General features: G+C 41.6%; 1 protein-coding gene across 1 annotated transcript in view; it reads right to left on the bottom strand.

The window, feature by feature from the left end:
* Positions 1–15936, bottom strand: part of PEPD (peptidase D) — a 148678-nt gene that overhangs the window by 13756 nt on the left and 118986 nt on the right. Inside the window, exon 13 of the mRNA XM_058813545.1 lies at positions 9177–9361. Coding sequence (XP_058669528.1) covers positions 9177–9361 — 185 coding nt within the window. The remainder of the gene's footprint in view (positions 1–9176; positions 9362–15936) is intronic.

The following is a 15936-nucleotide window of genomic DNA, read 5'->3' as shown; positions in this document are numbered from 1 at the left end:
TTTCAACAATGACCATGACATTGTTCTGCAGTAAGAAGAAATAAGGAGTGAAAATGTGAGTGCTGGTACAGCAGCTGTGTGGGTACCTGTTCCTTATCCCCATTATATCCTGCAGGCCTGGCCACTGAGCAGGACCCTTGGCACAGTGCTGCACAGACAGAAAGTATAAGCTGATAATTTGCCTCCAAAAACTGTACAGAATAGTCTAGAAAACATTAATGCCCAGGCATCTAAAAAGAGATTGCAGTTATATTCTGTGAAAATTAAATTTTGAATTTATTCTCCTGTATATTGCAACAACAGACTATATCTGAAATTGTTTTCTAAGACTGACTTTATTTGGAGTCCACATCTAAATCTGATCACATTTTAAGATTGAGACACTCCTCCCTCAGTAAGCACAGATGTATGACACTGTCATTTGTGACTGTACTCCTGCCAAGAACATTGGATTCGAATTAATGGTTCATCTAAGGTAACAAAAACCAGCAGGGCTAAGCAATAAGGACTGTCAAGGGAACCAGAGAATTATTATGTAAACTGATTTTATTACTATGTAAGCAAAATAGAAGTTCAAATTAAGTGTACAGTAATACAAAATATTACTATTTTTGGAATGAGCAGGGAATTAGGAAGTATGCAAATCTGCCTATTTCCCAGAAAAAGGCTGTGGAAGACCAGAATTTGCAATATCCCCAGAATATCTCAGTATAAAGATGAACCACTGCTTGCTCCTAAGCAACTCAATAGTTAATATGTTGCTTTTTCCATGGAAGAGCTCCACTGTGTATCATGCTGGATCTTGCAGAGACAGCTCCAGGCCCACTCCTGGCTTTGTTTTTGGACCAGAACAGAAGAAAACCACAGGTGATGTCCCCGTGCTCACCCAGCAGCTGGAGGTGCACAAGTGCAGAGAAATGCAAGGGCACCCTGCCTGCCAAACCAGGGGCTGCAAATTTGGCATCACCCCAAAGCTTCCTCAAGCCAGTGGTGGCACAAACCCCAGCCACAGCCCAGAACACCTGAGGTACTCATAAATGCAAATACTGAACCACAGTAAAAGGCTCATTAGTGACACAATCTAGTTTCACATTCTCTTTTTCCAGCTAAATCATCACAGAACTTTTTGGAGCCTGACAGACTGTCCCAGTTGGAACACATCCAGTACAGTGAAGTCCAAACCACTTTACCGAGCTAAGTGCAATCAAGTATTTAAATTAATCAGAATACTAACATTACATTTAGATAATATGAAATGAGCACCAAAGTGAAATCTCAGCTCTTTTACTCTTCCCTATTCTCCCAGTGCACATACCTAACTTCTAATTAGCTCATTTAATGTAAAAATTGCAGAGCTCTGTGCAGCCAGGAAAATAAAAGTCTCCAATTCCATTTCACGTGTCTCCTGGTCCCTTCCCCAAGCCCTTGTTTCACTTGCTGAGTGTTCCTAATGAAGATTAGTTGATTCAATCTGTGCCTGAGCTGCCTGTGGCACCTGCAGGAACTGCTGGCAGGGCTGCCTTTGAAATCAGCAGCAGGTTACAGGAGAAGGGGCCCCAAGCACCCAGATCACTCCTGGCATTTGCAAATCAAAGCTCCCACTTCTGCAGGAGAATCTAATTACTGGCTGGAGCTTTTGGGACACTGCTCAAAGTTAATATTGGGGGAATAGAGAACACATGATGTTTAACTCTCTGTTTTACTTGAAGTGTTTTCTTCTTTTTCTAAGAATTAACTGTGGTATCAGGTTTAAGTTACCTGATAACTCTCCTGTTATTGCAGGGAATGAGGAAAAATCATCTGCCACTTATTTGAGGCACTGCTGCCTCATGATTCAGCTGGAGCTGGATTTCAATCCAGCACTACATCATGGTTCTGAGCAGAACTCTCCATATAATTTTTGCTTTCTGATCCCTGATGTTACCAAGCTCCAGTGCTATCATAATGGAAATAACAAAACATGTAGACTGTGGTTTTGTATTTTTTCTCTTTTCTTAGAACCTAAGTTTGAGAAAAAAAGAGATAGCAAATAGTAAAAATCACCAGTTGACAACCACAGCATTAACCTGGAAGATGAGGAGAGTACTTAGAATAATTTATAAGAGTTTTATAAGAAATAACAGAAAGAATTGCAAAAGCTACCAAGAACACTGTTTCAGAATGAAATCAAGGACAAGCACCATTTAAAATCTAATGAACAAATTTCTTGTGACACACAGAAAGCAGACACAGGCAATAGTCTTAAATGAAAAGGCTTTGCTTTTGAGATCTTTAGATACCATGAGTGAAAATTGCATGGCAGAAACCCCACAGTACACCAATGATACTTTACTTTTTTTCATGTAATTGAAAGCAGAGCTCTACTGTTTTGGTTTTTCTCTCCTACTGCACCTAGAATGAATTGTTCAAAAACACACAAGCTCCATTAGTTGCTGCTAAAATTTCAGAAATATTTGGACAATAAATACTCAGATAAAAACTTTGTTAGCACACAAAGTCTTTTGCAACAAACTCCAGTAAGTCAGAGAAACATAAGCAACTATCTCCATCAAAAAAAAAAAAAAAAAAAAAAAAATGAAACAGAACTAATGAAACCCAAACCAAGCAACTAAAAACCTCAAGTCCTTAACACCTCCTTTCTCAGTGGAGGAGGGAACTCTGTGGTAATACAGGGCATGTCTGCATCATGGCACCTGAGCCTTCCCCCTCTTTTCTCTTTGCTCAAGCCCAAAGTTCCATAAACACCCAGGCTCCAGCATCTGTCCTCACAGGGAAAAGCTGCTGGGCACTGATCACAACTTTCTGAGCACAAGATGACACAGAAGAGTAAGATCTATCAGCCTAACTCTGGGAGGGGTTTAAACCCCACAGAGGAGTCCTAGGCTGACTCTGGGAGGGGTTTAAACCCCACAGAAAAATCCTAGGCTGCAGGAAACTCCTGGTTGGTGTTTGACCCAGCAGATAGCAATAAGCACCATGGATTTCAGTGCTGCTCTGCATGGAAAGGCAGTTTCCACTCATCTGCTTCCTTCCTGCATGCTGCCTGCTCAGTATGTACATTTTTGCTATGCAGGAATTCAAAGAAACAAAACAAACAAACAAACAAAGGATTCCAGCGGGTCCCATGAAGCAGAAGCAGCGAGTTTTTTCTCCTAATCTTTTCCCAAGGTGTACAATCACTTGCAAGAACAAACCCAAAAGTTAAACCTAATGAAATGTCCTTTTACTCTTGTAAAATGAAGGCACCCTAAGTGCCTTCCATACAGGTTGTTTCATGTTTGCAGGTCCTGGGTAACCAAGGCTTTGCAAGGTTATGGTAAATGAAGCAATTTGCAGCACCAGGGCCCTGCACAACAGCTTTAGGCTTCTTGGTAAATTCACTTCATCCTCTGATTCTTAAAGGAAAAAACATTAATGCATCATTTGCAATGCTAACCACAAAAAAATAAAATCTTCTGCTTCAACATAAAGTCGGATACATAAGGAAAATAATTTTTGCCAGAACAAGATTATTCCTGTATTCTCCAGTACTTAAATTCCCAGTCAGTCATCTGGGAGCAAGCTTTCTGTTAAAGGCAGACACAGCTTGTGCACAGCAGAGATGTTCCCCAAGCATGCACAGTGATGGAAGGATGTGGGTAACTCCAAAACACACCTCCAAACAAAATTTGTGATGCAGAATAGCAACAGAAGGATCAGCTTTTCATGATAATTGAATTAAAAATTAAAACTAAGGTAAATCTTATAATTTTAAAAAACAAAATGAAATTAAACTCTTAATTCATAAGATGTGAAAATCACAGTAGTTATTAACCTAACTTAAATTAACTGGCTTATTATTATAGAAAGTCATCAAATGTACTTAGTGTTCTTTAGAGCCTTATAGTCAATTAATATAGCATGAAATTGAATCAACTCAGGCATCTAGAGACACAGAACCTAGATTTAAATGAAAACTTCAGCCTCATCTACCTCAGGGCCTGAAAATTTGGGGCCACCTACCACATTTTCTTCATTGCAACAGGCACAAACCCTCATTTATATCCCATATCGAATTTACCCAGAAACAACTGAAAGAATGTGAGAAAACCATCTCCATGATTAAATTTTACAGCAGAAGCTAAGCCCAGTTTTCACCCTTTGAAGCAAGCTCAGTCTGACTGAGAGCCAGATTTTCTGAAGTGATTAGTATCACTGGGGCTGAATATCCAGCAGTGCTTGAGCTGCAGTCATATCCTCAGAAGGAACAGGCGGATTTTCAAAGCGGAACGTGGCGCTCGGCTTCCCGCGAGGAACACCACGGTCCCCAGAGAGCTCCTGCTGCTCAGCCCTCCTGAAAACCAGCACCTTCACTTGTGTGCTTCACTGGGAAACACTGTGCTCACACCACTGTGAATGTGCTGTCCTAAAATAAGGTTGCCAAGACACATTCATGGCTGGCAAAATGTGCGGTGCTCGGTTGTCTTGAGGAACGCCGTGGTGCCCAGCAGGAGACGTGATCCCCAGGGAGCTCCTGACAGCTCAGCCCTCATGAAAACCAGCACCTTTAGTTGTGTGCTCCACTGGGAAACACTGTGCTCACACTCCTGTGAACATGCTGTCCTAAAATAGGTTGCCAAAACACGTTCATGGCTGGCAGAATGCATGGCACTTGGTTTCCCTAAGGAATGCCACGGTGCCCGGCAGGAGACATGAACCCCAGGGAGCTCCTGGCTGCTCAGCCCTCCTGAAAACCAGCACCTTTACCTACATTCTTCACTGGGAAACACTGTGCTCACACTCCTGTGAACATGCTCTCCTAAAATAAGGTTGCCAAAACACGTTTATGGCTGGCTAAACGCACAGTGATCAGTTTCCCAGAGGGATGCTGCGTTGCTCAGCAGGAATCTCGGTCCCCAGGGAGCTCTTGGTGCTCAGCCCTCCTGAAAACCAGCATCTTCACTTGTGTGCTGCACTGGGAAACACTGTGCTCACACTTCTGTGAACATGCTGTCCTAAAATAGGTTGCCAAAACACGTTCATGGCTGGCAGAATGCATGGCACTTGGTTTCCCTAAGGAATGCCATAGTGCCCGGCAGGAGACATGAACCCCAGGGAGCTCCTGGCTGCTCAGCCCTCCTGAAAACCAGCACCTTCACTTGTGTGCTTCACTGGGAAACACTGTGCTCACACTCCTGTGAATGTGCTGTCCTAAAATAAGGTTGCCATGACTCGTTCATGGCTGGCAAAATGAGCAGTGCTCGGTTTCCTTGAGGAACGCTGTGGTACGCCTGGCAGGAGACATAAACCCCAGGTTTATGCTGCTCAACTCTCCTGAAAACCAGCACCTTTACTTGTGTACTGCACTGGGAAACACTGTGCTCACACTCCTGTGAACATGCTGTCCTAAAATAGGTTGCCAAAACACGTTCATTGCTGGCAAAATGCGTGGTTCTCGGATTCCCAGAGGAACGCCGCGGTGCCCAGCAGGAGACGTGGTGCCCAGGGAGCTCCTGACAGCTCAGCCCTCCTGAAAACCAGCACCTCCACTTGCATCCTTTAGCGGGGAACACTGTGCTCACACTGCTGTGAACATGTTGTCCTAAAATTAAATTGCCAAGACACATTCATGGCTGGCAAAATGCACGGTGCTCGGTTTCCCCAAGGAACGTCACAGTGCCCGTCAGGAGACACAGCGTCCAGGGAGTTCCTGGTGCTCAGCCCTCCTGAAAACCAGCACCTCCACTTGCATCCTTTAGTGGGAAACACTGTGCTCACACTGCTGTGGACGTGTTGTCCTAAAATAAGGTTGCCAAAACATGTTCATGGCTGGCAAAACATGCAGTGCTTGGTTTCTCCAAGGAATGCCGCGGTCCCCAGGGAGCTCCTGCTGCTCAACCCTCTTGAAAACCAGCACCTTCACTTGTGTGCTCCACTGGGAAACATCCAGGGAGCTCCTGCTGCTCAGCCCTCCTGAAAACCAGCACCTTCACTTGTGTGCTCCTCTGTGAAACACTGTGCTCACACTCCTGTGAACGTGCTGTCCTCAAATAAGGTTGCCAAGACACGTTCATTGCTGGCCAAAACCAGTTGTTCTTTATCACAGCAAAAAATAGGAAAGGGAAATGTTATATTTTCTAATATCCCAGAGTATACTTTGCAGAAAATCTGCAAGTATTTACAACTTTTGTCAAAGAAGAAGAAAGTGCTTGTTCAATGCTGCATGCGAAAGCAGCTTACTGGAAAAGATGAAAACTTATTATTGCCAATTTTGAAAAAAGAAATCTTTGGCTACCAATGAATAACTAATCTAAGCTAACAATGTCTGGAAATAGTTTTTTTGGAACACACAAAACTTTCTGACGGATAAAAATTAGGAAATTAACGTTTATTGTATTATTTCAAATGTAACTGTTTACACTTGAGGAAAATAATGGAATAATATCCACTTGGAAAGTTTTTATTTTTAAAAAATCGTTTGTAATACTCCCAGAAATTCCCTCGGCCAAAAGCAAAGAAGTTGCTTTTTAACCAGCTAGAAAAAAGGACATGATACTACAGGCATGGGCTCAGTGTACAATGAACACCAAAATGGCTTTATAAAAACCTTTGTGAAGATCTCGCTAGCTGGTAAACATTTAAAATGCACCACAAATCACTCCAGAGTGTACTAGATGTCTTCAAAATGTGCTTTTCCATGAAACAATGAGGCGTGGAGAATAAGCCTTCTCCCATTTAATGCAGACACGTCCCACACTTGCAGGAAAGGTGCTCAGCTGCTCGTGTTCAGATGAATTTGGGCAGAACCACATCCCCTGCACATCCCCTGCATCCCTCCACGGCTCCCCTGCCCTGGCAGGAGCAGGCTCCCATGGGGACAGCCCAGAGAGGCTGGTGGAGCTCCCTCCCAGCTCTCTGACAGGCTCCTGCAGTGTCCCTCCCACACCAGGTACCTCACCTCAGTCACAGGGACTCCTGCTCTGGGTCACAGAGAAGTCAAGGGGCTACCAGAGGTGAAATTCACACCACACACTGAGTTAAAGGAATTGCTCTTCTGCACAACCCAGAACTCATAATTTTTCAAAGTGATGCCATACACTCATCCATGAGCACTTTTATATGCAAATACAGAACATTAGCTATTTGTTAGTGAGCTTCCATACATGCTTCATATTAAAAAAATTTCCTATTTAGGATTGGATTTTGAAAGTAAATTAGGCATGCAAGCATTCTTCTTGTAAGAATGCAGCTGCATGCCAACACAAACAAACAAACAACTTCAGTATTTGCAGATATAAAATTCTGTGTAGAGCTCTGGCATTTTTACACACAGTAAATACAAAACTGGAGAGCCTAACTCATTTTACAATACAGTCCCTATATCCATTTTTATCTGTAACAGGCTGCCCTTTCAAAATTGTGGAGAGATCAGTTTGCTTTCAAAAAATGACCCTTAAATTCTATAAAACAACATACAATAACAATTATAAATTCAGTTGTATGAAAACAAAATCTATTGTCAAAAAAAGATTTCGTATTGTATGTCATACTACTGAAATCTGCTGAGAGATGGAAGATGTACAGGGTCCATTGCTTCAGACTCACACAAAATCAGTTCTAGAAATCTCCCTTGACAGTAAGGTGCTTGCTCTAACCTCAAAAATTACAGTTTTTAGGCAAAACCAAGAAGAGTACTTTGCACTCTCAGAATTCTTCCCACTTGTTCCTAAAATTTAGTTATCTCTTCACCCTACCAAGTCTTGAACACATGCTCCTGTTCTTTAAGTCCATTAAATTCAGAGAGGTTATTCACAACACAAGTGAAAAAAATCTAAGCAAAGGCATGCTACAGCAGGGTCCTGGATTTTGAAGTTTATGAACTCTCCAAGTAACCACAGTCCCTGTTCTTTGCTGGATGTCTCGACTTGTGCACTTGGGAGGAACAAAGGGACAAGCATCCATCCTCTCTGTATCAGCTAGTGCAGAAACCTTAAAATCAGAATAGCACTGCTTTTGATTTTTGTTTCATTTTTATTACATGCAAGTTTATTAGCTGATGCTAATACATCATTATCACAATATTGTATCTCAACTATAATTACATTGTGATTGTAATAAGTATCCTCAAATATTATATACTGCCTGCAAAACTGAACCAGCAATAGCAGCTGTCAGGTAGCCTGGTCACCCAACATGAACAAGCACCAAAATATGCTTCAACTTTACCTGTGGAGTTCCTTGTTTCTTTTACAGATTCTTGCAAAAGAACAGCTTACAAATGAAAGGAGGAAAATTATCCATTTTAGTACTGTATCACTGAAAATCCTTAAAGAGTTAGCCTCAAACAACCACAATCTAACACAAACACAATCCTTCTGAAATCATTCCAAAGCTGCTGCAAACTTCCTCTATTCAAACATTAAGTACAATCTGCCTTAGAGATTTTATTCTTTTAGTTATCACTGCAGACCTACTGTCATTAACTGGTTACAGAATTTTACCTATTCTGCTTTCAGATCATAGTCATGAATCACCAAATTAATTCAAGGAAAAAAACAATCCTTTTGTGTTTTCTGCAGTAACTCAGAATACAAGAGGTTATATCTTCACATTTGCAAAGACTGGAAGACTTGATGGAGTTTTTTCTTGCTACATCCTCACTGGTGCCCATGCTGATGCTGGACAGCAAAGCTCAAGACAGGGCTGTGAGCCAGATTGTTTCCATGTGACAGCCACTGGGATTGACTGCCCAGGTACAGCAGGGGCTCCTGCAGCTGCCTCACATCTGCAATGGAGCAGGGGAATCTTGGCAACACAGGACTCAGGCAGACTGAGGTGCTGTGCCACAGCACAGGGTACTTGGGTGGTGCCTGTCAGAGCAGTGGATCATGAGGAACGACACAGTGTATGTAGAAACTGAACAGGTTAAGAATGCCCAGAGAGCACCATCAGTTGACTTCTCCCCATAAACAATTTATGTTTCGATGAACTAATAGATTTTTTAAAATGAACTAATAGATTTCCTTAGAGTAAACGGCATAAAATACCACATCTTAAAAAAAACAAGGAGATACTTAAGTGCAAAACTGCTGTATCTCTGAGAAGATGCATTTGGGTAACCAGACAGAGAGTATGAGCAGTGCTGATGGAACTGAAGGGTTAATGTGCAGGGGAGTTGAGCATGGACTAGCACTAACCTCTGGGTAGCCTCCAACATCATGCACGTCGATTCCAAGGAGATGTCCAAGCCCGTGTGGCATAAATACTGCACCCAGATGAACCTTCACCATGTCATCCACACTGCCTTGCAGAATGCCAATTCTGGTCAGCTCCTCCAGATGGACTCTGTCAGCCAGACGGTGCATATCAGGCCAGGCCACCCCTTGGAGAGCACAAACAGGCAGCTCAGTTAACTATTGCTGCAAGATTTGAACAGCAGCTTTCAAAAAACAGATGTAACACATGTGCCCTTTGTTTATAGAAAAAACAAAGGTGGAAAGAGCAACTGCATTTTCACAAAAAAACACTTTAAACAAGACAAAACTATTTTAAGATGTCTGTGAAGTACAGAAAAATACAAACAAGAGAAACAGCAGCACCTTCCCATCCAGAGCCATATGCAAAATGTTAATACAATGGATCTAAGCATGTCCACACAGATGGAAATGCATCCCTGAGTCTCCTATAAGAATGTCAACTATAGATTGCAGTTTTTTAAAATGCAGAGAATAGAACATTACCATCCTTTTATTTTCAAGAATGACCATCCCCATTTAGAACATCTGACATGGACACTGCTTTTCTACGTACATTGAAGATTTAAAGCCCACATCTTTCTGGCAAAGACACTCTCCAGAAATTAATGATTCCCTTGTGTTAATGGGCTGTGTAAATAACAGCTCCTCTAATACATGTACTGAACCAGCATTACAAAATACTGTTGTTTGACTAGAGACAGAGTGCCAGGATACATTAGGTTGCTATTATTTTGGTATAGGATACAATTTTGTTTGACAAACTGCTGGGGAGAGGAGGGAGGAAGAAAGCAGCTCTTTTGTTAGTAACAAAGTACTGTCCTAATTAGTTCACCATGGCATTGAGTCATCATCAACAGAGCAGCAGTTGCAGAGTCAAGACAACTAGGGCTAAGGTACAGTTGAAGAATATTTTCCTTGTTCAATTTTGGCATGATTAAGCAAATAAGAACTGAGCAATTTTTAAGGCCAAACTCCCACTAAGTTCCGTTTGCTTTAATCCAGTTAAACATGCAGCTCTAGGGTCTTGTGAAGATAAATGTCATCTCTTAATTACATTATCACTTTTTGCTGAAAGTACTGAGGCTTCAAAGTCAGAAATAAAATCATCCTATGGGAGTGCTTGGAGAAAGCACTCAGCTGTCTTTGTGGCTCTGACAGAAAGATCAGAATCAAACTGAGCAGCAAGTGGCAGACAAACAGACAAACCCTTGGTTGCTACTTCCTCACAAAAGCCAGCAGTGCCCAGGTGTGTGATGCTCACCCACAGAATGTGTGCAATCTTCCTGCTCAAAATGTGATATTTTTATGGTTTCCTTACTTTAAAAAGGAATTAAGATTTTTCATTCTATATGAACCAATACAACTATAACCAGCTGTTCTCTGACAACTGTTCAACATATTAGATAAACATTTCTCTTTCTGAATATTGATTGTGTTGCAATTTTCACTTCTCTAGATTCACTTGTGTTTCACAGCTCTCTCATATTAGGCTCCACTTTATTGAATGATAAATTGAAATCACTACAATCCCTCACATCAATATTACACATATCACACTAAAAGTATTACTGAATCACAGTTGCTTTCCTGTTTATTTTATAGGTGTGGAAATACAGAATTTTTATGTCTAAGTCGAGGTTCAGCTTTTGCAGTTTGCAGCTAACCCCAACTGCTCTAAAAGCCTTCAATCTTCTTTCTGAGGACACTAGATGTTCTTTCAAGATCTCTTCCATGATTTCTTAGCTGAGTATTACCACAAGTCACCTATTTTCACCACCATAACAACAAAGCCACATGTGACAACATCTGACCCTGGTCAACTGTTTGAAGCCTCACCCTCTCCTGTTAAAAGTGAAGGTCAGAACTCCATGGCTGGAAGACAAAACACAGCCATTGCCTGGGTGCTCTGGAGCAGGCTGAGCTGTCTGAGAGGAGTGGAGCTGAGGGATCTGCTGTCTGCAGCTCAGCTTCCCTCTGCAGCTCTGCTGGCACTGCTGGTCTCAATCCAAACCCACAGACTCCACTCAAAGTGACACAGTCACCTTTATCAAACTGAGGAAGAGATACAAAAGGAGATACAAATATCAAACTGATCAGAAATAAAACCACCAAAGCCACATATCCATTTGTCTGCAGAAGTTGAACAAATTAATGGCATTATTGCTCTAGCTGAAAAGACTGCCATGGCTGTAAATCCTGAGTATTTCCAGGCACAGAGCAAATCCATTAGAACTCCTTCTTCCCTCATCCCTACCTTTTCCTTTTTCTCTCATTGTCTGAAAGTGCAAATACTTCTCCTCTCCTTCTTCCTTCCTAATTCCCCATCTGTTTTGGTTTTTATTCATCTTATCTGCTCCATTAGAGACTGAGGACAACAAAAAGCTCTACTGTGAAAGAAATAATGAGGCTGGATGGAAAATCTGCACCTTTGGGCTCTCTCTTGGAGCCAGGGTGGTGCTTCAGACAGAGCCCAGCAAAATGGCTCTGGAGCACTCTATTATCATCCAGCCAGTGCCAGGAGCTTTGCTAGAGATATGAAATATGTCAGCTCCAGTTGTGTGTCCCATGCTGCTGGAGCTGCAGACAGCACTGGGGCAGCTCTGGGCACAGGGAAATTAAACCTCTGCTGGAGGCACCCTGCTAAATAATACAAATAAATAGGTATTCAAATAGTCTTAATTAAAAAGAAAGGGTTTATAGATAGATTGCACTTTCTGTTCTATTGTCTGGCTTCATGCTTTATTCTATTATGACTATGGGGTGGTGGCCATCTCCCTCCAGGACACTTAACCTACAAGCCCTGGATAAAAATCTCATACTCAGACTGTTACTTGAGTACTAAGACAAAATAGGAAGATATTCTGAGCTGAGCAGAGACAGTGAAATAATTGGAGTGATTTTTTGGTCTTCACTTTAAAAATGGTGATATCCTTGTCTTGTTTGATATGAGAGGATTCCCATCATGCTAAAAATAAACTTTAATAATAAAGTTCAAACAGATTTCTACCCATTTCTTAAACAGGTAATTTGACAAAGAAAGAGGATCTAAATGCAAATCTTCAAACATCTCCTACTGTCTTTGTAATATTAAAAACATTAATTTTGTGAAGAGAAAGAACTATTTTACAGTACTAAGGCAACTACTTAAAAGTATAGGAAAAATCCACTGAAAAAAGTAACAACCATAATTTAAGGAAGATGTCTTTGTCCATGTTATACAAAAGTATATTCACATGTATTTATTATAGAGTAAACAGAAATATATGCTTTAAAGTTATTCTAAAACTAAAACTGTAAAACAGAAATATATGCTTTAAAGTTATTTTAAAACTAAAATTGGATTAACTTTATGTGGCAATTGAAATCTTCATAATACAATGGCCTGTGCAAGCCCAGCTGTCTCTGGGACTGACTGACATCCCTGCACTCAGGTGTTATTTAGATAACTAGTAAGTACACTCAAAGAGTTGAAATCCTTAAATTCTGCTAATCTAATTTTCCTTTGTAGATACTGAACTCCAATAATTGCAAAAAGCAGAGAAAGGAGGAAAAAATGAATATCAGAGCTGATAGCTTCATCAACCTGACAACTTGATAAGAAGCCACGAGCAGAACCTTTTGGTGTTCTCATATGATGTGCAGCTCAACAATCTGGAAATGCCCCAAGGACTGCAGGGAGAATATGTGAGTGAGAATATGTGAGTCCCTCTGTCAAAGCCCAGAGGTGCCTCATTCTGCTCAGATGCAGAATGCTGAAAGGCCAGAGATGCTCATTCTGTGCACACACCTGTGTGGATAGCTTTAGCATGTTAAAACAATAACACAGAGGAGTCTGCAGGCAGCCAGGGAACAATCTGCCCTACAGACTGCAGACTTGCAGGTGTGAAGAAGAACAACACTGGCTGAACAGTGCTGAATGAACATTTTGTACAGAGAATCCTTGGTTTGTGGAGGCTCCTCAACTTTTGGGTTATTGGGGGTCCAGCAGAGACCGCTGTGTCTGCTGCAAGCAGAAGTCAAACACCATATTAGCATTCTTGTAGGGAGAAAAAGCAGCTAAAAACCAACCAAACCCCACAACTACTCCCACACAAGTGCCTCTGCCCCTGAGTGCTTTGGCTTTGAGAGCCCATTCTTTTTATTCTTTTCAAGACAGCTCCAAAAGGGGGGTCATACAAGACTGAGAAGACAGCTTGGAGTGTCCATATCCAACAATGCAATCTGTCTTTTCACTGCACTAGACTGCATCAGACAATATATTTTTAGGCTGAATTAAGAAAATTAAGAAAATTAAGAGCCCCTGAGTCAGGTGGCTGAGTGGTCTGACACCTGACCAGCACTGACTCCCACCACCAAGCACTCACCAGCATGTTTGACTCATGTATCATTCAGGTGTATTATTTTTAAGCCTTGGTGAAGTTTATCATAGTTGCAGAAATGCTTTTGTGTAAGAACTTTTATGATAGTTGCAGACGTGCTTTTTGTGTAGAAAGGTTAGTTCTGTTATTATCTTTAAGCCAATTCATAAACCAATTTATAGTCCAGTGACAGATGAGGTTTAAAAAGTCAGATTGAAGGGTCCTTGGACTTTGACAGCTTGTACCAAAATGAGTCTGTACTGAGGAAAATCTGCTGATGAGGTGTCTGCTCCCTTCCTAATTCTGTGCCAAATGAGACACTGGGTGATAGAGGTCACTGAGGCAGGGAAGCTCAGTCCCAGGCTCATTGGGCTGGGTTTGTTACCTGCATGCAGCCCGTGCTCAGCAGAGGGGTCAGCTCAGACCCACCTCTTACAGCACCAGAGACTCCTGGAGATACAGAGTGAATGAGCTGCACAGCAGCAACCCCACACTGCAGATGTGCAGTAATGAAATAAACCAGACTATGCATTCATTAACAAAAATCTAGGGAGGTTATTCGTTTTCAGACATAATTCAAACTGTACAGTGGAAATTTGTAGATGTGTGAGGTACCACTTAAAAATGGCAAAATGAGTGCATTAAGTTTGCCTAAAGTCTTTTTTTAAAGGTATCCCCATAAAGCTAAATGTTATCTGATACTCTTAAATATAACTGTGAAAGAAAGGAAAAAAAATTAATATTATTTTACTTTCTTGAAAATATTTCCTCTTTGATATCTGTTTGCCAAACCACACAAAATTTCAGATAAAACACCAGGTTCAAGGACTCTGGAACATCATATAACGATCTCTGCAATAATGTGTGACCTCTTTGATCACACCAATGGAGGGGATTTTTGTGCCCTCTTTGCCAGCCCCCAAAAAGAAAGAAAAGCTTCTTGTGAAACCAGAAATCAAAAGCATTCCTATCTTTTGATGAATATACCATAAATTTTTAAACGGTAGAATTAAAAAGATGAGTTGCTATAACACATTACACTATAAACTGTTCCTCAGCTGCTGTTAACTCACTGGTATTTTTATCCCAGTGATTATTATCTGAAGTTTTATTAGAAGCCATTTGAGAACATAAAGTAGAAACAGCATACAAAAATAATTTAGAATTACTGCGTGGTATTTAGCCACTTTGGTCAGAAAGTACTCTGAAAAGGCCTAACAGGATTTTTTTGGCCACCACTTAGGGTACTTTGTGGTTGTAATGTGACAATGATTAAACCACAAATGATTAACAGGGTTTTTTTTGTTGTTGTTGTTGGGTGGGGGTTTTTTTGCCAACATAGATGTCACAATCTTACTAAAAAAAACGAGTATGGCAAGGTTCTAGTAACTTCTCCCCAAATTGTGCTAAGGTTAAGTTACATTTAATTTCCAAGTGTCCACAGACAAGGGCAAAAGGCCCAATGTCCCCTGGCAGTGCCACTGAAATGCAGACAGAACACACAATCCCAGACCAGCCAGCAAGCCATTGGAACAGACTGAAATCTGCCTACTGGCACAGACCATATCAGACATAAAACAATAGCACTTTAGAACTCAATCAGACCCAGTTAAAAAACAAAGCAAAACATAATTTAAACACTAAAAACCAATTATCTTCTCCCTCTTCAGCTGGGTGCTAGAGAAACAATTGTCATATTTGTGATTTTCATGCTTTCTTTTTGCCCACTACAGGAAACACTCAGTGTTTGCTCTGGTTTTGAACTTGGGGTCTTGCAGCACCAGGTAAAGCAGCTGTGCCATGGGCAAACCCCCAAAAGCTGGACTGTGACTCTGCCACTGTCTGGGAGCAGTGAAGCTGTTCAAATCTTCACAGACTGTGTGGATGAACACACGGCTCATGGATGCCAAATTCAGGGATGCCATTTCTGACTGCACCTTCCAGCTGTGGCATGGCTGCATCTGGCTGCCATGGGAGGAGAGGAGCCTGTTAACTTTCCCAGCACAAAATGGAACTAGACAGAATTTGCTGCTGTTCACACCTGCAAATACCCTCAGTTGTGACTGCAGGGATTGCCAGACCTGCCCCTGCCCTGTGCCTGGAGCCCCAGTGGCACAGCTCCACACCAGGATGGTATTTCTGGGCAATAAAGTCACCCCTTCATTCCCCAGAAAGATCTACCTGCCTTACAGGGATGGGAGTTACTGGAGGGAAATAGAGATTGATCCTCATCACCTCTGAAACTTGGACTTCTTCAAAAGACTGAACAGCACTGTGCAATTCAGCTGTCCTGTGACATTTTGCATCAGTATGATGGAGGTTTCCAGCAGTAATTCCATCCT

The sequence above is a fragment of the Ammospiza caudacuta genome, chromosome 13 (assembly GCF_027887145.1).
Source record: "Ammospiza caudacuta isolate bAmmCau1 chromosome 13, bAmmCau1.pri, whole genome shotgun sequence".
Lineage (NCBI taxonomy): Eukaryota > Metazoa > Chordata > Aves > Passeriformes > Passerellidae > Ammospiza > Ammospiza caudacuta.
Note: the sequence above shows the minus strand (reverse complement) of the source record. Positions and strands in the feature narration are given on the sequence as shown.